The 22593-nt window shown below is 39.8% G+C and overlaps 1 protein-coding gene across 1 annotated transcript in view; it reads left to right on the top strand.

Annotated features, from left to right (window-relative positions):
* The window catches only part of CSTPP1 (centriolar satellite-associated tubulin polyglutamylase complex regulator 1), an 82573-nt gene that overhangs the window by 5475 nt on the left and 54505 nt on the right, over nt 1-22593 (top strand). Inside the window, exon 2 of the mRNA XM_048949816.1 lies at nt 4954-5056. Within this exon, the coding sequence (XP_048805773.1) occupies nt 4954-5056 (103 nt within the window). The remainder of the gene's footprint in view (nt 1-4953; nt 5057-22593) is intronic.

Genomic DNA, 22593 nt, shown 5'->3' with positions numbered 1-22593 from the left:
AAAGCTGTGAAGAACTATAGCTGTACAGTGATATAGCTCTTAGGTTGGTTGGTTTTATTTACATACTTCTCTTGCTAAGTCCATTCCTTGGGGATACCTGAAGACGTGAAAAAGAGCATCCTGAAAGATCATCAGTGCTGAAAAGTCTCTTGGAGCTGATGCTGGTCTGGTTTTGCAGTTTATACGCGTTATTATTGCTCACATAATATTAGCTATAATTGTTTTTATGTTACTGTAGTTGTCTCTTTCTAATGTGCTTTAATACAGTGGGGCTCTTAATTAAGCCCTGATTGAGAATAAATTCTGGAAGTTATTTAGGAGCGTACTAACTAGCAGAGATTTAAAAACACCAAAAATATTTCATGTACATTAAATCTTGTAATGCTCTTGGAATTCTGATAACTAAAATGAATTATAATGGTAATTGCATCAAACTGTGTGTATTTTGAGCACTTCACATACAAGCAAACTTTAATGTTGTGTAGCTGAGGAGGAGGAGGATAATTAATAAAAATCAGTCTCATTATCCAGGAATTCCCACTCCTGATTTTTCAAAACATTCTGTTATGCCAGGAATGAAGCAGCCATCAAAAAAACACTCATGCACACAGTAGATATTGCTCTGGTAGAGAGCTTGTGATCCATTAGAAGGCATCTCTCATGACAAGTTGAGCAATAATGTAGCTACCTGATTTGATGATTTGATAAATAAGACTCAACCTCTGCTCCAGGCTGTGGTTCTGCTGCTGCTTAAAACAGAGCATACCTGTTGACCTGTGCCGATGTGTATTTTAGCATCCTGTATAAGTTTATTCCAGTCTTTTTTCTGCTGGTGTATTGATCTTCAGGGTGAGGGTTTTTTTTTTGTTTGTTTTATTTTTGTTGGATAGTTTTATGGGCCACTTAAAAAAGGAAGATTTCTTGGAAAGAGAAGCTTATTAACATAACCTTAGGGACGTGTACCGAAGTTGCAAAGCCAGGTAACTAATATGCAAAAGCAGAGTGGTTAACTCCATCACATTGCCATGGTGTGTTGGAAGGGACATTGTGCAACTCAAGGGCATGGCACTACAGCACATGCAAGGTCTTAATCCTCACCGCCTCTGAGTGCTGTTGGTAATAAAAAACTTACAAATATGCAATATTGTTACTTAAAGGTGGCATGTACTTTCCTTCCTCCTCCTGAATTTCTGACTTGGAGAATGTCAGTGCATACATTCTGTTTCACACAGTAGTATTTCCCTTTTTCTTCAAGACTTTCTTCAAATATCAGTTCTTGTTCTTAGAATATTTTTAGTCGAATCTACAAATTACCAGAACTGTTTGTTCTTGTAAGAAGAAACAAGTCATTCATTGGCTTATAAAAGCACTATTTTTACTATTTGAAATACAAATGTAAAAATAATTTGATACAGTTATAATTAAAAGGAATCACTTGGGGTTGTGTAAACTATTGTAATGGAGAATGTAGGGACTGTGAACAGAGTGTGGATGTATTTCTTTGTCTGCCTTTTACTTGTAAGCCAGAGGAAACTTGGATGACCCGATCAGGCCTTGCTTAAATTGAACAGCCAGCATTCAACCTTGAATTTGGTTTTGAGCCAAAGGGCAGTAATTCCAAAATGCACTTTGAACCTTGAGCGAGTGAGTGACAGTGGGATGTTGGTGTGTGATAGAGTGGCAATGCCATCAGTGCCATTCTCTCAAGCGCTGTGGTAGCTGACTTTGAGAGTGCTATGTTGTATATATTGCAATCAGTTGTGCACTCTAGGTGTAATGTCACCGCTAGAGGTTTCATGATAAGAGTTAAGCTACTCTGTGAAAAGAAACTTACTTAGCATCATGTCATTGGCTGCCAGAAGATTGTTCTCTGTACTTCATGCTGTTCTATCTTTCTGTGAGAGGTGCCTGGCAGGTTTTAGGTCTGACAACAAGAAGGGGTACCTACCGAATATGTGTGGCAGGCACGCTTGGTTCCATTTTGGGGTAGTGGCATGGGATTTTGAGTTTAGTAAAGGTGTTGCATGGTCCATTAGCGTGGAGGATTTTGTGTGAGTAGGGAGGAGAGCTATAGGTGGAATAAGCCAGAAGCAGTAAATGATGAGGATAATGTGTGTGGAAGCTGCAGTAAACTGGAATTCTATCTGAAGGACAATGAATAGAGAGGTCGGGTTGTAATTGTAGCATTTTGTGAGCATCTGAGCTTTCCATTCTGATTTGGACTTGTTGCTTTATTGCCAAATTGGCCTAAAAAATAGGAGCCGCATCTGTACCAATGCAACATTAACTCCCTGAATTTTCAAAGAGTTTGAAACAGAATGAAAACCTATGAATAATCATGTTTATTTTGCATTGGACCCTGTGAATTTTTAACTTTGCACTTACATGAATAGGTAACGTTGCCATATAGTTCCAATGTTTGTTATGGAAAGTACCCTTTATATAAATTATGCCACTAATGTTTTGCTATAACTAGACCCGTGGCATTTCTTTTTGTCTCTCTGGCCTGCTAGAACCTGCCCATAAATTAATTTTTTCTATGGCTTTTCTGTGTAGGATAGAGTTGGTTGGGCTACAAAACATACTGCTTGTACCACTCTGTGCAACTCGGCAGCCAGAAAACAGGAAGCCAGAGCAGGGCTTTGATTTAGCAGTGTGAACCACGCTACCTGGGAAACAGCACAGCAGTTGAAGAGTCAAGGAGAGAGGATTCTTAAGTAAATTGCAAGTGCTGTTTTGTTTTTAGCTTCCCTGCTCATCGTCTTCTTCCCTCCCCCGCTTCCCTATGTGCCTTTTGGGAAATAAGGAGAGACAATCTTTGCCAGGATCCTGAGACCATGCAACAAAAAGTTTAACGAATATCCATTTTTCAGTGACAGTATTCATCAGTGACCCATACATATCTGTGTACAATTTTAAGGGCATCAGAAATGTCTGAAATTCTGTGTTGAATGTTAATTTATTCTCCAGGAGCAGACTCAAAGGTATTTGTTAGAGAGGTCAGTCTTACTGTGATGTGTAGCACTGTGGGGACCATGCCTGTTTACTCCTTTAGGCTTTTAGGGGAGAGGTTAACAACTCTAAAGAAGTGGAATAACAAAAATATGTGTTTCACTGATAGAGGCTCTTCCACAACAGAGAGTGTATACATCCCCACAAGGTTTAGAAAATGGTTTTGCAGTTGAGTAGGAACATATTGTGGACTGAGAGAAGTGGAAGCCTCTTTGCTACTGTGGTTTCCTGTCTTAATCTGGTACTGCTGACAGCTCTAGAGGGGCCTGGGAAGATGTTTCTGGGTGCAAGATGGGCTACATAATGAAGAGGGAAGAAGGATGGGCTGAAATAAAGTTACCCAGCTGCTGTTATCTTAAGACCGTGACTGAGCTGCACAACTCATTCCTCCCTCGGGGGACACAGGTGCGCAGAACTATTTTTCTTTAATCACTCACATAAATTAAATTTATTCCTTTGCATTAAAATAATTAAATAAAGCTACGCCCTGTATCTTTTAGTGCCAGATAATATCTTTGAACCTTTGGCTCACCATTTTGCTATCAGCTGCAAGGTGTTTTCCAGGGTGTGCTTAACCAATTTTACCATTGTCCTAAAAAGTGTTCTAGTCAGAGAAATCCCCTGATAGCAATCAATGTTCATATATACTTTTAATCACTGTATCCACTGGGAATAATCATTTCCGGGCCTCTCTTGAAGCCCACCTGCCCCACACTAAGATGAAAGGGACTTCCATGTTGTGTATCAAGTGGCACAGGCTTGATGCCTACCAGGATATTAAGCACAAATTAAAATGGTTTGAAGAATATTGATGTGGGTCTGTGGTTGGCCAGTTGCTAGTTGAGGGGAGTGATGCTGCCAAGTCTGGAACAGATTGGCAAGGAGCAAGAACAGCCTTCGCCTTTCCTATATCCCCTAAGGGTTTTCTCCTTCTCTTTTTAGGACACGACACTACTTGCAAAGGTGCAGTACCATACGTGTTTAGGATGGAGGTGTGTGCTTTGGGAACAGGGCTTGTGTGCTTTCCAGGTTAGGAACAATTTTCCTGGGTTCGTTGTGACTTGTTTTCTGATTGTTGAACTTGTAGGTTTGGAAAGTCTACTGCTTGCTAGCTGGTGCATCACGCCAGACTCAGCTCTTTGTTCCTCCGAGTTGATTTCCAGCCAAGAACATCAAAGGCGCTCAGTGGCAAATCTGCACTGTTTCCTTCCTGGCAAATGCTTGATTTCTGCAGTCTGCCCCCTGCAGAAGCAGCAAAATGGTTTGTCTTGTAGTCTTACTCAGAAGACTTCCTAGTGTGGTTGGGTACTGGCAGATCTGCCTCTTCTGAAACCTCCTCAGGTTTGGTCCAGGCAGTTACTTGGGACTGACTGTTGAGCAGTAGAAATCTCTCCTGGCAATGAGGTCTGTTCCCTACCTGCCACTCCAAGGACAGTCATTGATGCTTGTGTGGCAAGGGATGTACTTTTCTATGCACCTTTAGGAAAAAAACTTTACAGAACAAGCTTAAAGCTACTTGGCTTTGGTAAGCAGGGAGGGGCAGGGAGCACCTACATCTCTACAACAGCCTCATTGATCTATTGGTGATTTATATATGAAAGATGGCTGTGACTCAGAAGAGATGAAGAATTCCTCTTGGATAAGCATTTTCCAGCATAGCAGTCTCACAGCTCTGTCTCTTCTTCCTTCACTTGCAGAATCTCAAAGGATTTGAAAAAGGGTCCACGCTGTTAATGACTAACTGTGTAGCCAGGAGAGACGGCAGGATTTAGGTCAGGAGTTCTGCTATCTGAATCTGGGGGAATAAAACCTCTGCTCTCTAAATGAGGGAGCAAATGCTCATTGGCTTGTTTTGTAAGGCCCCGACAAGGCTGGTCTGGGTCTGGGCTTTGCAGGCCCCTTGTATTCTAATTTCTGTCTCTTACTGTCTTTTATTTGCAGCTCAAAGGCATGTCCTCACGTACATGGAGGATGCAGTGAGCCAGCTGCTGGAGAACAGAGAAGATATTAGTCAGTATGGCATTGCCAGGTTCTTCACTGAATAGTAAGTACATCAGGACACTGCCAATAGGGCCAGCCTGAGAGAGGCTTTTGGAAACAGGCAGGGTACATGGAGAATAGAGCTGGACACATGCTGATTATGTTGTGAATGCTAGATTTCACTGGGTTAGCCAAGGGCTGCCTGAGTACGTCTCAGAAACGTGCATGGGTTTTCGTTCCGTTTGGTAGCTCTCCTGTTACATTCATGTCAAGCAGCCACTTTGGGAAATGAAGCCTTTAAAAGCATATAGAAAAGCAAACCCTGCTTGGCTTAATCAGAGCTAGTAGCCACTTTCAAAAGCAGGGATTGTTTCTGGTTTCAGCAGTGCTTGTTCTTTCTTTTTCTGTTTGGATTCAAACTGTTTTTTCTCCTTGCGTAATTGTTATCGTGCTGAATGCTCTAATAGAATATCTCTCGCTCTCCCGCAACCTGCCTAAGTCCTTAAAAATGAAAATAATTATTAGCACAGATAATCTTTTCCTACTAATTTGGGAAGTTGTTGGTTTTGTTTCCGTTTTTGGTGGGGGGAGTTGAAACTGTGTACTGATCTCCAGCGTTGTTGATGTTGACTCAGCCAATCACTGCATGTTTTGCCAACTTGATGTCTTACACAGTGTTTGAAAGTCTTCTGGCCACTTCATTAAAAAATCTGTTGGTAATGGGTGTGCTTGCAGTTGGTATGCTTCAGTCTGTCTTCTTATGCCCATTTGAAAATCTGCTTGTTTGCTTCTTTTGCTTCTTTTCCTGTTAATTTTTTTCTTGAGGCTAATGACTGTGCAGAGCATTTCACAGAACTTTCTCTGTACTACAGCTGTGGAAGAGGATTTCAGTGCACAGGAGCAGCTTGCTTTCTAGGCTGACCAGGGCCTTGTTGGTTTATTTTGTTTGTTTTTTTACTGAAGTATGATGAGATCTAACTTCCTACTTGAGCTGTCTGGACAACTTAGGTTATGTTTTCCAGCACCATGCATATTTTAAACTTAGAGATATCTGAGATTCTCTCTGGTAAATTAGTAACTAAAATAAATTATGCAGCAAATCTGAGTGGAAATTCCTAAAGCTGTTTTTTTTTTTTTAAATAAATTTTTATACTGAGACAGAGTAACAAGCTGCTCGAGGCCAGTGCGGTTTTGGCCATGCTTGGCAGAGGAAGTAAGATATGGGCCATCTTGCTACATCTGTTTATATAACAGATCTTTGAGGTAGATGGCATTGTAATGAGGAAATATGGTTTTTAGTATTACCTTAGCTATTTTGCTCTCAACAAATCAGTAAGAAAAGATTATCTGTGCTAATAATTATTTTCATTTTTAAGGACTTACGCAGGTAGCAGGGGAGCAAGAAATTAAAGCACTCAGCATGATAATTTAGCTTTGGCTTTAAAGGAATCATCCCAATTACAAAATGCAGCACTTTTCTGTGTAAGTGTAGAATTAAGAAGAATCAAACAGCTAACTGAGGTTGTCTTGTTCTACTGTTAATATTACTCTGTAGCTATAACTGGAGTAAAAATTGACTTTAAAAGACCTTCAAAATCTATTTTAGAATAGATAAAATATTTGGTACTACATGAGTTTTACAGGGATATTTATGTGTATGTATATGTGTACCTATATGTATATATGTATGTATGCACATATATATATGTAAGTATATAAAGATTTTGTCTTTAAAGTAGCCTGAACTCAAAATGCATTCCCTTTCTGTAGGGATATACCAAGATATAAAGATTAAAAAATAAAAATCAGTGCGTAGTATCCGGAATGCAAGTCTTATTGCACAAATAAATAAACAGTGCACTTCCATGATGTGAGCAAGTCGCAGTGCTAGTAGTCATTGTTAAGTGATGGTTGTAGAGAATCAATCTCTGGCAGTAGTTATTGGGGACAAATAAAGATACAATCTTGTGTACTTGATATGACTGGGAATCATGATGCTCCATCTGATGCAGGTGACTTTCCACAGAAATAATCCTGAGATTAATCAGCTGAACAAATAGTAAACAAGTTCCTAATGATAAAGAGCATGACTGTAGTGACCTCCACCCACATCAAAGTTTGTTTACCAGGATTGAAGGCAAGGTTATATAATACCCAGTTGGAATTGTTGTTCAGCCGTCTATCCAAACTGGATTTGGTTTACATCTGCTTTCAAGTTGACACCTCGGGATGTTTTCTAAACCTTTGTGCATATATACTTCAAACGTTAAATAGTGGTCAAATAAGTCTTCCATGCTTACTTGAAACTGGCCCACATTGCTTCTCTGCAGTATTTCTTCCTTCATCATGTCCTGATAACCATTTTCACTTCCTATTCTTGTTCTGCTTCTGAAAGAATAAGTAGTAATTCAAGATCATTTTAACAAACAGAATTGTGAGCATAGAGCACAACCGTGTGATGGACTTATGTTTTTCCCAGTTACTTTCAAATATGTGAATTTCTAAAACAGCTCCATTCACACTGAAAATTCCATGGAGCATCTTATTTCCTGAAAGATGGGAATAGACCACATTTGTTTGTTTGTTTCACAAGTAATAAAAAACTGCTCACTCATTTTTTCCTTTTGTGATATGGGTGGAACTTAGCAGATGGCATTGTGTCCAAGACCCAAAGCACAAACAGCCTTAGTAATTCTGAGAGCTGTGAAACTCCTAGCATGTGAAGTGTATGAAGCTTTATTTGAAATGAAGAATAAATGATCACAAATATAGACTTAGATAGAACGGGAATTTTCCCAGAGCTTAGTTTTGAGCTCTTACTGCCCAGTGAAATTGTACTTGTCTACCTGACTGTGTGTGTTCAGGCTGTGCTTTGAGAACTTCACCAGCTTGTACTGCTCTGTCAAGCAAACTTGACTTGTATTTTAATCTTAATACCTTAATACTCAAAGATAACTTGTGAGATTCCTAAGGTTTGTGTGCACTGTTCCAATGTTTTGTTTGTTCCATGTTATTCTATGAAAGAGGGTCGGCATGCCCATATTTAGAAGCATGCTATTGGGATTTAAGATAAAGGGACTTGTTGGGGGTGTCTGATTTTTCATATTGTTCATTCCTTGCTCGTGTTTACTTACAATTAGAGACTAAGCCCAGAATTCAGCAAGCCAGCATGTAGACCCACAGAAGTAACTTTTTTTAAAGTATGGGATAAAGTAACACAAGTTTTGTAGCTTTGCCAAGATAATGAATCACAGAATCACAGAATGGCCAGGATTGGAAGGGGCCTCAGGGATGATGAATCTCCAACCCCCCTGCCACATGTAGGGCCACCAACCTCCATGTTTAATGCTAAACCAGGCTGCCCAGGGCCCCATCCAACCTGGCCTTGAACACCTCCAGGGATGAGGCATCCACAGCCTCTCTGGGCAGCCTGTTCCAGTACCTCACCACTCTCTGGGTAAAGAATTTCCCCCTGATGTCCGAGAAGAAGTTTGTGTGTCAAGTATGGGTTCTACGTATTAACTCATTTTAGAGGGTACACTGTACAACAGCAGTATCCATGCACCCTTCTGACTGGATTCATCACAGAAGAATGCTCATGGCTACCTATCATGTCTCTATCATGGACTGCGGTGCCCTGCCTTACCGGGAGTCACTTGAAAACATTGTACAGTTATAACAGCCATTTTATAGGTGATCATTTAGAAAAGATTCGTTTGTTGGGATTTAGCTTATCTGAGTGAAATTTCAGAGTTGAAAAACTATGTGATCATGCATCTCTCTATGTATGGATCAAGCTGGAAGTGTTTTGCAGGCAATAAGTTGTTCCTTGTTCAGGAAATGAAGCCAGTTATGTATTCCACTGCTATCCACAGCCGAGCACTAAGATTGCTGATTGCAGAGGCCTGACCCTTGTCTTTACAGCTCTCCTTCCAGAATATTTTTAGCCTTCAAGGATACTTTTTTTCTCCCACTTTATTTGGTTGTTCATTTGTCCCAATCATGTGGACATCTGCTTTCAATCTTGGGAGTTCTTTGAGGCTTCTCTCATCTGACTCACTCCTGACTCTTACAAGAATGGGCTCAGTCACCCTTCTGCCAATTAATCCGCATCTTTTACCTAAAAGAGTAAAATTGTGCCTCTCTCAGGGCTGGTTTGGATTTTATAGATTTGCTGAAATGCTACTAGTGTTTGTTCATTACAAACCCAAGAAATCTCTGCTTTGCTTTTGAATCTCCATGAAATGCAGACTCTTGAAAGCCCTTTGTGTAATTACAGACTAATGCTGCTTTACTTCTTCCAACCTAAATTCTGCGCCAGCATATCTTAAAGGGACATGTTCCTCCTATGCATTATTTATCATCCTGTTTTCTTGATTGTTCCTGTACTGAAGAAAAAGAGGGCCCCTGTGCTAATGCATTTGATCACTCAGTGGGAATGTGCGTTGTGTCCTACTTTAAATTTTCTGGGATCTTAAAGGGAAGCTGTGTTTATTTCACTTTAGCTGGAAGAAACAGCAAAAAACTGTCCTTGACCAAAAGACTTTCCATTAGTAATTTTTGTTTTTTCATCTATGGTAGTAGTTTGCTAGAAACTTTCTCTCCCAGTTTGCAGGTAGATACCCTACGCTGTCCAATGCTCTTCTAAAAGGTTTTGGTGTGGTGTTTTTTTTTTTTTGTTGTTGTTGTTTTTTGTTTTTAATGTACCTCTCCCAGAACACTTCTTGTTTTCCTTTGTTTATGGCGAAATGTTTTCCTGTCCATGTGCCAATTGCAGGATGATTGAGAAAGACATCTTACTGTTTGCTTGCAGATGCATCACTACCTCCACTGGGCTCTGTGCATACTGATTGATGTCCAAGATCCTCTTTTTCTGTAAGGGGTTTTTCATCTGAGTCTGACTTGAAGTATCCCTGCTGGATCATGTTCACATTTGTGTGCTTTCTGATGACAGTTTTGATAAGTTATCTACAGTGTGCTTGTTCATTGGGAATGGTGGTTAGACGCTGCATTTAGGTCCTTTAGAATAGATTTTTAGTTTAAAATGCAGGTCTGCACTGTGTAGAGCACTATTTTACACAGGGGAACGCTTTATTTATAATATTGTGGCCAGCAGGAGCAGAGAGGTGATCATCCCCCTCTACTCAGCACTGGTGAGGCCGCACCTCGAGTACTGTGTTCAGTTTTGGGCCCCTCACTACAAGAAAGACACTGAGGCCCTGAAACGTGTCCAGAGAAGGGCAACGAAACTGGTGAGGGGTCTGGAGCACAAACCTTATGAGGAGCGGCTGAGGGAGCTGGGATTGTTCAGTCTGGAGAAGAGGAGGCTCAGGGGAGACCTCATTGCACTCTTTGCACTCTACAACTTCCTGAAGGGAGGTTGTGGTGCAAAAGGGTCTGGCCTCTTCTCCCAGGCAAATAGTAGGACCCAAGGAAACGGCCAGAAGTTATACCAGAGGAGGTTTAGGTTGGATATTAGGAGAAACTTTTTCTCTCAAAGGGTGGTCAGGCACTCAAATGGCTGCCCAGGGAGGTGGTGGAGTCGCCGTCCCTGGCAGTGTTCAAGAGGTGCCTGGGTGAGGAGCTACGAGAGATGGTTTAGTAGCTTGTGGTACTAATAGGAATGGGAGGGTGGTTGGACTAGCTGATCTTGCAGGTTGTTTCCAACCTTGTGATTCTGTGATTCTGTGATTATTTAGTTCAGAGTAACGGGATTGGTAGCGCTGTATAGCTCGAGGTCATTGGATAGAAAGTTTTGAGAAGTATTAACTTATAGTAAAGAAGGTACCTCATTTTGTCCTGCTCCTTAGATCGGCTGGGACCGTTTGTTCAATTTGCTCCTTAGGGGCTACTGTGATACTGCTCTTTTGGCTTAATCTGGCAATAGCAGTGACACCCGCTTGTCTAGTCTTGTACTTCTATGTTGTGATACCTGGATGAAATCTGCAGGGGAAACAATGTCCTCTTGTTTAAAATGGTCTCTATACCCTTGGGGAATGGAAGAGGCAGAAGGGAAGGGCCGGAAATGGGACAGATGGGATGCCTGTGAGAAATAAGCCACTCACTGAGGGCAGTGCTGAATGACAACTGGAAATAAGCTGAATTATCTGCTTATAAAGAGGAGAGGTTCTTAGAGCTTAGAGCCACTTTTTTTCTTTTTTTTTTTTTTTTTTTTTTTTTTCATCTGTGTGTATGTAGGTCTTATCATCATCATCTTGCTGTCATCTGCACTGTATCTTTCCTCTTTTCATTGTAACTTGTTGTGTCTTGTTTGCAAGGATAGTATGAGCTTGTCAAGACAGAAATTATATTGTACTGCGTGTACTTTACAGCATCCAGCACTGTAGAACATTTACAGCTGTACGAAGTGTGGAGGCATAAACAACAGAAATAGTGAGAAGGTCCTTAGGGCTTTGACAAGTTGTACTGTGTTCCCTTTTTGAGAGACGGAGCTTAATCAGGTGTCATCATTTGAATTTATTATTATTATTATTATTATTTTTATAAACTTGCATCTAGGAAGCAAAAATTCTTTCAGCTACTTACAGCACATGTTGATATGCTCTGTAGTACTATTTTTGCAATAGACATTATGTTTTGCATGTTCTTCCAATACTTCTTCAGAACTTCAGAAATTCTGCAGTTGTTTTGCTTTGGAGAGAAAGAATCAAAATGATCACAGTTGGTGCACGGCTGCTGTGAACCATGTGATAGGGATGAATTTGCTGCTGTCAATGGCCCAGCCGTGAAGGAGCTCTTTGGGCTGAGAATCTCAGCTGGGATTATGAGCTTGATGGCTCCTGACTGTCTCTTACTTGAGATTTCTCGATCCCTATGACACTGCATAAGAGCGCTGTCTGCATCTCCTTTACTCTGCAGTTATCAGTAGAGAGAGAATAAATACGTGCATTCTGAGAGACAGTGCTCATGCCAGCAACTCTGAGGAGATTCTGCAGTTAACGTGAATAAGTTCCTCAGAGAGGCATTTTGAATGCCTATTTCTGGAGAACACGTGCATTTGCAGGACTGAGTTTGGTGGTAAATCTTTCTAGGGATCTTATAATAGTTGCATATCTATCTCTACACTTACAGATATGTGGCTAATGGACACAAAGCCTTTCCGTTGAGGTCCATTTGTTGCTTTCCAATCTTGCCCCTACAGAGAAGTATCAAAATAGGAAAGCCTTTCCTTTGTAACCTAAGTTTCTCCAGCCCATAGCAGAAATGAGACTTCAGTACCACCTGCTTGCAGTGTAAGGGGTGTACATTTTGTATGATTGTTTGTTATTTTAAATTAGATGAATTTTGTGTAGAGCCTGTGGATTGCCTGTAGCTTGATTCTTTATTACAGGCCTTATTTATTTATTTATTTTTAATAGCAGAAACAGCATTAATATCTTCATCTTGCCAGCAGGTTCTGCAAAGTCTTTCTTTTCCCATAGTTGTTTCTTTGTAACAAACATTGCAACAAGTCCTAGCGTGACAAATATGTTGATTGGGATGGCTGCTATTGAGTAAACTGCTGGAAAAAAATGCATATATTAACAGGAATAACACACTCATCCTCACTGTAGTTTGTACATGTTGCAAATATATTAGAAGAAGTATTGATTTTTCCCCTCCCTGCATACATGAGAAGTTAACAGGAGAGCACTTGCTTGGATGAATCTAAGCCCTTACAAAGAAAACAGAGGGGAAAAATCTAAAAGAAGAATTTCTGGTAGTAGGACAAATTTATAAAGTTTGTAGTTAGAAGAGCAAGTTGAATGCAGGAGGCAATATTTACTTTTAATGAGGTATTCAGTAATGTACTCCACACAGGAAACGTATAATACTGTTGTGGTAAGAGGAGAACCTAGAGAACTTGCCATAACATACAAATGCTAGCACTTGATATCAGCATCTTGGCAGCACAGGACAGTTCTCCATGGATAAGCCTCCACTTCTAAATAGCCAAGCTGCAGTATGCTCTTGCTACTTGAACAGAGATAACTGCAAGTTCTGTATGCAGTGTGGTCCAAATATGATGCTTCAAGCATGTATTCACTGTGTATCAATGCTGTCTTTACTTGCTTTGTTCCTATTGCTTTCTGTAATGGAAATTATATGTTTGCAATCTTTGTCAGAATAACTGAAGGAGAATTGGGCTGGCTGCCTTATGGAAGAGCTTTCTGTGTAGTTGGGTGTGTCTCTATTCCTTCATACAACCTTGAATGCTGAAAGGCAACATGATTGCCATAGAGTTGAGGTGCCTCCAGTGATCATTGAAATTGCATATAGGAAGTGTTACCAACACTGAAAAACTAACACTTGAAATTTTTCAAAAGGTGAAGTGCAGAAACTTGGCAAACTGTAAGAGTGTTAGGGCTACACATATCTGTGTTGGCTGGCGTTTGTGCTCTTTCTCTGTGCTATGTTTGAATGCACTATCCTTTGTCTGCTTTTAGTTCATAATTCTGTTTATGCTTTCAAATTTTCTCATTGTAGTTACAAATATTACTAATACTGATTTGAACATGCATACGTGATCCCTGGAAATTAATTTCAATAGAATGCTCAAAACTAGTCGCTTTCATCTGGATTAGAAGGTAACAGAAGTGATTTTATTTGGTACACCCTGTTTGTGATGTAGTTTTCATACTTGACCAGTCCACTTGAGCTGTCTGCATTTGGCAGTGCAACAAAAGAGATATGTAAGTCATTGTAGCTCCTAAGAACATCTTTAATGAGCCTCCTGTGTGTGAGCTCTTTGTGGTTATTTTGCCATAACTTATCAGTTGAGTATTTCATAGGGATCATCGTGTCCCTTTCTGGATGACTCTTTTCTTTTTCTTTTTTCTCCAACTATCAATTGTTTTTCCTATATCCATGGTATATGACAGTTACTTCCTTTTCCCTGTTTTGGCATTTCTGATTGCAAATCTCCGCTCTGCTTTAGTTTGAATTCTTGCAGAAGCAGAAAGGTCCTTCAGTCAGAATCTTATATTGTATGTCTTCCAGTGAGGAATGCTCTGGAACTGAGCTCAATGTAATGCTAAACAGATACTCAACGCGCAGATTGCTGTTTGACAAACATCTTTCTCCATCATTCTGGAAAACGGCTTATTTGTGCTTACTGAGTCACTCAGTGTTGGAATATATAGGGAGGGAAAAACTGAGACAAATAGCGACTTACCCACAACAGATGTACTGGGTCTATTTACAGTCTTTTGCATACAGTCTGCAATGTGTATATAAAGCAGTAATCTCTTTTCATACTTGGTCACCAGCTGTAATGATTAGATTTCCTGCAGCTTCTGTAAATGTTTTGAAGAAAATTGTTTTAGAAACATGGAATTGGCACCTGGAATGTGCCAATGGAAAATGGCAGTGGAAATACAGTAGAACATAGAAGCTTTAGAAAAGCAAAGTAACATAGAAAATTTGGAAACTAACGGTAATGTTTTTACTTTACAAGGAATTTACAAGTAATGAGTCATAGTTTAATCCTTATCTGCAATTAATTTTTTTAATATGCTATTTTCTCCATGAATATTTTACATGTCTCAAGATGGAAGAGAATCACTGCTGAATACGTGATGATTTCAGCATTAACAATACCCTTTTGGTTTAGTTTCATTAAAGTATCTTGCTGTGAGTCTAGATTATTATATGCATTCAGGAGATCAATTCCAGAAGAATACTTGGCTTTTATCTATCTAAGTAGCTTGCTCCAAAAGTAATGCCTCCTATTTATTTCCACCGAAACTGTCTCAAATTGAAAGAGCAGAGTAACGCTGTTTGATAGAGCAAATTCTCATCTATAAAACATTGTTTTTCAACGTAGTCACCACCATATGTTATGTTGGTTTTTTTGGTTTTGTTTTTTTTTGCCAGCAATGAATAAGAGCCTGCATGCCACTCTCGTATAAATCTGCACCAGTGGAAGTGAACCACTGCCATGGCTGTCACTGCTGAAATGCATCACCCAGTGCCTCACTGTGCCCACATTCGCTGTTTTGTTTCCATAAACATTCAGCAAACATCAGTGGGTGCAGTTATTTCCACATGGAGAAATTCAGTGACACACATTTGCTTCATATGCACTTTCATGTCTGAAGCCATTCTGTCAGACTGCCTCTCTGCTGCCAGCTGTCACACAGCAACAACGTGTAATGGAATAGTGGTGGAAAGACTCAGCCTCTACTGCCATATCACCAATATCCACCTCTGATAATATATCAGAGGCCACCAACATAGTATAATAGGAGGCATTATTTTCAGAGCAGCTCTCGTGTATTTGTAAGACTGTATTAAAAAGTAATGAAGTAATTTAAGCTTGAGATGCACTTTATCTTTATAAGCAAGATTTTAAAGAAAAAAATGGAGCAGGATTGAGGTGTTTTACATTTTGGTAATGCTCAGTCTTAGACTGTAGAATGTTCTGGTGTTACAGGTAATTTTGAGGAGCATTTCTGATTGCCTTGCAAAGAATATGTGTCTTTCAACTATGGACATGGCCAACAAATGTAAATTTTTTCCTAACCTGGATATGCCAAGCTGCAAAAAATCACAAATGCTTACAGCAATGGGATGCAATAAGATTCTCTAATAAGATTCCTTATCCTTTACAGGATAAAATCCCCTAAATGTCTCCATATCACCATGAATAGCAAACAGTTGTAAGCCCTATAGTTCTATCTCAACTGAAAAGTGCATTAAAAAAACAAACAAACTTATTTTAGCTTCTTCTCTCCTTTTTTTTTTTTAAATAACTAATATTATATTCTTTTTTAATCAAATAGAAATCAAACGAAATCAATTCCAAAAAAAAACAGACTTTTGATGCTGTCTAGTGATGAAACCATACAACTTCTGTATACCTCATATAATTATCCTCAGAGATTTGCAGTAATCTCATGCCCTGTAAAATTAATCCTATTGCATATCTCCAAATATGCTGGACGAACAGCGGCTGGTCAACGCTACAGCCATGCAGTTGTAGTGAGCATTAAGTGGTTTAGCTAAGTAATCTCTAAATTGATGTTAACGAAAATTGATGGAGGTCCATCTATAGTAAGGAAACAGCAGTGTTCATTTGTTGCCATGATGGAAATACTGGAAGCTGCTTAGTCTTTAATGTGCTGTATTTCATGCCAACAAAATTGAATAGGTGAAAGAGTATTAGTTGTAATTTTTTCCTTCTAAAATTCCCCCCTCTAACCAAGACTGAAAAGAGCAAATGTGGAGGCTGCACACATGGTGGAACTGTATTGAATCTCCTTTGAAAATAATTAAGAAATTATATTTCAGTGGTTTGTGGATCGTAGTCACTGTGATGTGATTGTGCTGCTATCTTTTAAACTAATCAAATTCTGATTTTCAAAACATGGAACTGTCTTACAATGAGGTGTACAGGAGACTACCTGCAGGATGGAGCAAGCGGGCCTTTTACTTATGCTTGTTGCTTTGGCCTCACCTTTCTGAGAAGCCAGTGTGCCTTTACTCACCATTATGTTTTGTTCTCAACAGTACAGGATGGGTCATTCAATACTGTTTGAATTCAAACTCCTCCTTCAGTGGACATTGATGTTTTGTTATCAAATTCCATCTCCAGTCAATGTCAGTTCCATAGCGTCTTCCAAAGTTGTTAAACCAGGGTAAATCTGTACACCACTGTGTGAAGTTCGCATTTTTAACTCTGTTTCTCCTCCTTGTACCATCCTCTCTCCCATGCTTCCAGTTCTCTGAATGGTTTCTGAATCATCTTGAAACTATTCACAACATGACAGGAAGAGCAAAACTATCTGTTTGCTTATGAATTAAGGCAAAGAACACAGATCATGGCTGTGTGTTAATAATGTAGAGGACTTGAATCTCCCATGCCCTCAGAGTATTGAAGGTCATAGAGCAGCTCAATAAGGAATTTTCTTCTTCCTTATAATGGCTACCTAGACCAGTTTGAAGAAATACTAAATACATTAGCTGGGGAGTTAACAGCTTCCTTTGTGTAATTCTGGATATATATTTTCTTAACATGTTTGGGATAAAACGAGGGTTTTGGAGTGCAGCTGGGTAGGAACTTACAGTGATCTCCATAAAACCAGTTACAACAGTATTCACACAGCCATCTCTGTGGTGGGCAACACGCTGTGGTTTTGTATTCTACTGTAAAAAGTAGACCTCTGTTTATACCATCAAGGCATATCTAGACTCATTGAAACACCATGTGGTCTGAAATTACCTGATCAGACTGAAAAAGCTACTCTTAGTGATTGATGCTTATCTCTGAGGCTTCATTACTTTTCCCTAAGCACCTTAGAGGACTTCTGCATGGCTATTTACCATCTTCCATTTACCGTATTCTATTGTATGCCCTTCCCATCTTCCTGAATACTAGGTTTCCCAGCCCATAACTCCAAGAAGCAGCTTTATTTCAGAGTAGAAAGGGGTCTCAATATGTGGCCTATTATATCCATATCAGCTTGCCTTACTCTTTTCAAACAGCTATTGTGTTTTAATAGGTCCTTGCCTGGCAGGGGGAGTCCTTAATTCCTACTATGTTAGAATGGCCAGCTTGAGTTACAGCAAACTGCAGGATGCTGCTCTGATCAAAAGGCCTCTGTTTTTAGAGATTCCTCCCCAGCCCTTATTTGCTGCTGCTGCTTTTTTTTTTTTTTTTTTTTTTTTTTTTAAATCCTGGACTAATAATTCAGCATGGTAAGGTTATTTTAGCTTTTCATTTGAAAACTTTAAGGTGTTAAGTTACTGACCTAGCAGAGGAGAAATCAAGGGAGAGGATTCTAAAAAGATAAAGGGATTTCAGGTAATAAAGGGCAAGCACAGCAACTCCTTTCATCCTTTCCTTTTCCAGAATCTGTAGACTGGTCTCAGAGGGTTTGTTTTGCTACAAAGCAACACAAGAAGGCTTTTTCACTGCCTGCTCTGAGCTGTGTCACAGGTGCTGTTGTTCATTTCCTTTCATACGGTACTTGGGATAATCTCTGTACCACCTGTACTAATGCTGCCATGAATACAGAGATTGCTGTGCCTGTACCAAAAAGGCTGAAAATAAATTGTTAGCATTTGTGTCTCTACTTTCCTTCTTTCCACACCCCTCAGCTGAAATAAACTTGAGTGGGTGAGACAGAAAGCATAGCAAAAAATCTCATCTATTTGCAGTGTTACATCACTCACCAATATGTTGTGTTAATGATTTCCTATCTGCCCAGGATATTTAAGGATGTTTCCTTAAAGCCAGCCGTCAGAAATAACCTTCAGCATCTGTTTCATCTTAATACTGCTAACACATTTCAGTGGAAGTTCCTAAAAAGTACTGTTAATTTCATTAGAGGAAGACGTTGATTTTCTTAAGGCTGACTTTGTTCTCCCAAATATTGTTATCTAAGGAATTTTAAAAAGCACTCAATACAGTAGCTTTGCATTGAGGTATGCTAATGTTCCTACACTACCTTCCAAGCAAGAGTGATAAGGAAGGAAATAAACCAGTGATTGGTCTGCATATTGCACATGGTGTGGTAAACTTAAGATCGCTGTTCTTCACATATTAGTTTATGTTAAACCACATCCATTCAGCAGTAATTTATTCACAGCAGTAGTGAAGCTGGGATTTTTTTTTTCTCAGTGGTGCCTGCTATTTCAAGTGTTCCCTCTCAGGGCTTGTTCCAGGCAAGGTACAGCTCGCTTTGCTAGTAGAGAGCGTAACCTTGGGGTGAGAGTGATTGATCACTCGGGGATGCTTTAAAGTGTGTGGATGAGTTATTTAACAACAGAAATTTCCTGAACGTTAAAGCCTCCAGTATTTTCTATTGCTAGAGCTAGTTCTTTGTTACCCATTGTACAAAATGTCTCTAATCCTAATACTCCTGATTATCCTTACTGTGCTTTTGGTTCATACCAAAAGCACAGTAAGTGCTTGGAGCTCGTGACCTGAGTTCCTTTCAGGGGAACTAAATTGGAAGATGTGTTCCAACTGCAAATGAGCATGCAGTCCATGGGACCAAACTTGAGCTAGTCCAATGCACGTTTCAAGAAAAGCAAATGCTGAAATACCCAAAATGTTGTCATCAAGTCCTCTGTGCTGTTTTTCCCTACAAGTGTTTCACTCAGTCTAGCCATAGCCTCTTTGAGTTTGAGACTACCTTATTCTCACTTAAGGCACTCAATTGTCTATTCATGATGGAGATGCCAGTGGGACTGGGAAGAGAAGTTGGGGATGGAAAAAGAGGTGCTCATGCTAGAGAAGCAGGATGAGCCTTCACAGTGAGTTTTCCTTCTTTCATCATGATCTCAGAGGAAAATGCAAATAGTATGCTGTAAGTTAAGGAATGTTGGTCCTTGTTCTTTGCTGTCTCTTTAGTAGAGGAGGGGTCCTGTTCACTCCTTCAGCTCTCTGCATGGTAGCCAAAGGTGGCACTTGCTAAGGGGAGGCAGGACCATGACAAGCTCTTCTGTCCTTGTCGGGGACACATGGCTCTCTCTGCATTATGCATAGTTAGCTTTGCCAAAGTTCAGCAGGCAGAGGCTAACTACTGTAGTGAGTTTCAATTGGGATGTTACCATAGCATCCTGGGACTTTCTCAATCTATTTAGAAGTCCAAAGGTTTGAAAAGGGTGCTTGAAAGTTTCTGAACTCTGGCAAGTTGCCGAAATGTAATTACACAAAAGACAAAGCCCCAGTGAAAGCAGCTCTGTTTGGAGAAGCAGCACCTGAGTGCTAGAGTTCCCAGCAGGGCCATTTCTGAGGGCTGGGGCTGTTTTATCACAGTCTCTTCTCAAAGCTGTTTTCTTCCTCTCCCGTGCCTGTGTAGTCCCACAAGTGCAGACAAGATGTGCTGCAAGGTGCAGCTTTCTCAGCAGTGCTATTGGAAGGGATGCAGTGCTGTGGTTTGGCTGCTCTAGGGCTTGTGAGGATAAAGAGTGACAAAGCAAGACCTTGAAGTCTCGACTGCAGAAACTTCTTTAGAGTTTCCAACTGAGCAACGACTTTTGCTCTATTTCTTTCTCATCTTTCTCCAGAATGTCCTTTTAGTGAATGAGGGAAGCTGTTTGGCTAATGGAGTACCAGTCAGGTAGCAATTCCTGTGTGAAATATGAGTGCTGTAATGAACTGAGGTTACCTGAGGAACATTTCGTTCAACTTCTAGTCTCAGCTTCTGCAAGACAAATAAAATCATGTCATTAGTAACTTTTGTTAATGTTCTGATTTGCCTGTGCTGTTTCCTGGTAACAGAAGACCAAGGCAACCATTAGGTCTGTAGTAGGAGGCTTTGAAACCTTCAGCCTTGTTAAAAGGTTTCTCTGCCAAGGACCACAGTAAAACCTGAAGGGGGGAAAGGAGAAGTTAACCAGATAAATGAGAAGGTTTTTTTTCTGCTTTTGCTTCTAGGTTTACAGACCTGCTTTTAACTGAATGAGGACAAATTGATAGCGTGTTAAGATGCTCTAGTTTGGTCGTAAGTCTTTCTCTTGCAGAAATGCACTGCTAAGCTCTGGCCACTTGACTTTGCAAAGGGAATGAATTTTTCAGTGAGAGGAAGGCAGGGGGAAGACTGAGCAATCCTAAAGGAGGAATCTCAGTAGCTGTTAAACTTGCTGAGAAAGTTGGAACTGTTTGTTGCCTTGCTGTTGTTATCTTGCTTACTTAAGCTGTTCCTCTGGAGCGGTAGCTTGTTTTATTTCAAAAGAAACTGGAAAAGACATCCCTGCAAGCATTTATAAAATTATAGGTAATCTGATGGTCATACCACATACATGCAGTTGTAATAACTGCTAGAGTTTTTGGTAGTCTTTTTCTTTTTTCTAGGGTTTACCTGCAGGTCACTTCTACTAGCCATGTTCATGGTAGTTTTAGAGCCATCCCATGCTGAAAACGTGAGTGATTTGAGTTTTCATTTTATTAGGGCTAAGAAGCAAGATATTAGTGCTGTTTCCTGCGAGTTAATAGTATGTTAGCTTCATGTTTGAACCTTTCCATCATAGATGTGCCAGGATTTGCTTCCAGATAGTGCAGGTACTGTAGTTCTTCTGAGCAACATAATTCAGGTGCATTTAGATGTCTCACTGCACAGCTAGCCCTCCTCATTTCTTTCTCAGATTTAAACTACTCTGAGTATCCTGCAGTTCTGTGATTCTTTCTCACTCCCTCAGCGGTCTAAACAAGCGTACTCTTGCCTTCATCTTTCTTTTCCTAAAAACGTTCCTTGTATGTGTCATCTTTTTGAATGCTGCCTTCTCCAATTATACAGAGTTTCTTCATTTTCTCATTTATATCCCTCGTTCTTCCATCAGCCTGACAAATCATCAGTAAAACAATGCAAATAAGAAATGAAAAAAGTCTTACAGGCTTGGTTTGGTTTGGGGTGAGAAGAACTGAAATCCCATTTCCAGCTTTGTCACAGTCATCTTGTGTTAAATCATGTTACTTTCCCATACTCTGTACTCATTCCCTCTGAAGCAGTGAGCTAAGAGCACTTTGTAATGAATACTGTTCACTTACAATGAGAGTCATGGAAGCCTTTTCTCTAATTGGTGGTATTTCGATCAGGCAGAGCGTATACTTACTAAGGTCTGCTGGTACAGTGACTGTGCTTTTCTCTGACTTGCACAGCACTGGTTTCATAAATATGAAATAATTTGTTTATTCATTATGTTTACGGAAGGAGTACTTCTAACTCCAAACTTCAAAGATCATGTGTGTTTCTTAATCATAATGTGATTGTTTGTACTTATTTTGCATGAATTTCCTTCAGAACAGGTGGGCTAGAATCGGTGCTTTCAACATATGACAGAAAGTTTTGTTTACAGAGACATAAAAGAACAAATACAAATTCTTATCTGAAAAAGTTACATTGGCCTTTCTCAACCCTCCCATCCTCCCACCTGATATCTGACTTTAATTTTGCTTATCTGTGGTGTAATTCCCTCTCAAATGTAAGACACTTTTCTGAGCTAGGAAACTTAAAAGGTGATTTACACTACTTATATTTAAGGGGCTGATTTTAAAATTGCAAGTTGAAAGGGTTCCCACTGACCACTGGATTTTGTCTACAGCAGAAATGCTACCCACAGAGAGGTTCTGCTGTGATGAAAATAAGCTTATATCTTTTTCATTTATTCTCTAGATTCTCTTCATTCTCTTTCATTAATGCTCTATATTCGTGTGGACAAGTTAAGCTGCTGTCCCAAGTGAATATTTTTAATGATCTCTCTGGAGTGTTTGAAAGCTTTGTCCTACATGCATGATTCACAGTGAAATGCACAAAATCCATCTTTGAGGCAACTCTATCATTGTACCTTTGGTATATAATGTTTGTATTTGCATTTCCATTGTTCTTACATGCTGAGCTTCACCATACCCAAAGGACAGCTTCTTATACTTCAGAGAAAGCATTTTAAGACAAATGTTTACTATAATAAGTCAGCCTAAAGTGCATACAATTCAAATATGAGAAATCTGCACTAAAATACAAGGGTCTGAATATCAAACTGACTTTCCATTGTAATGATCAGGTACTATTTTCAAAATGCACTTGTGCAAGAGTATCACTTAGGGGAGTGCCAGTCTACTTTTCATGATTCCTGAGGTAGATTTTATACACC

Source organism: Lagopus muta, chromosome 6 (genome assembly GCF_023343835.1).
Source record: "Lagopus muta isolate bLagMut1 chromosome 6, bLagMut1 primary, whole genome shotgun sequence".
NCBI classification, from domain to species: Eukaryota; Metazoa; Chordata; class Aves; order Galliformes; family Phasianidae; genus Lagopus; species Lagopus muta.
This window is presented reverse-complemented; position numbering and strand designations above follow the sequence as displayed.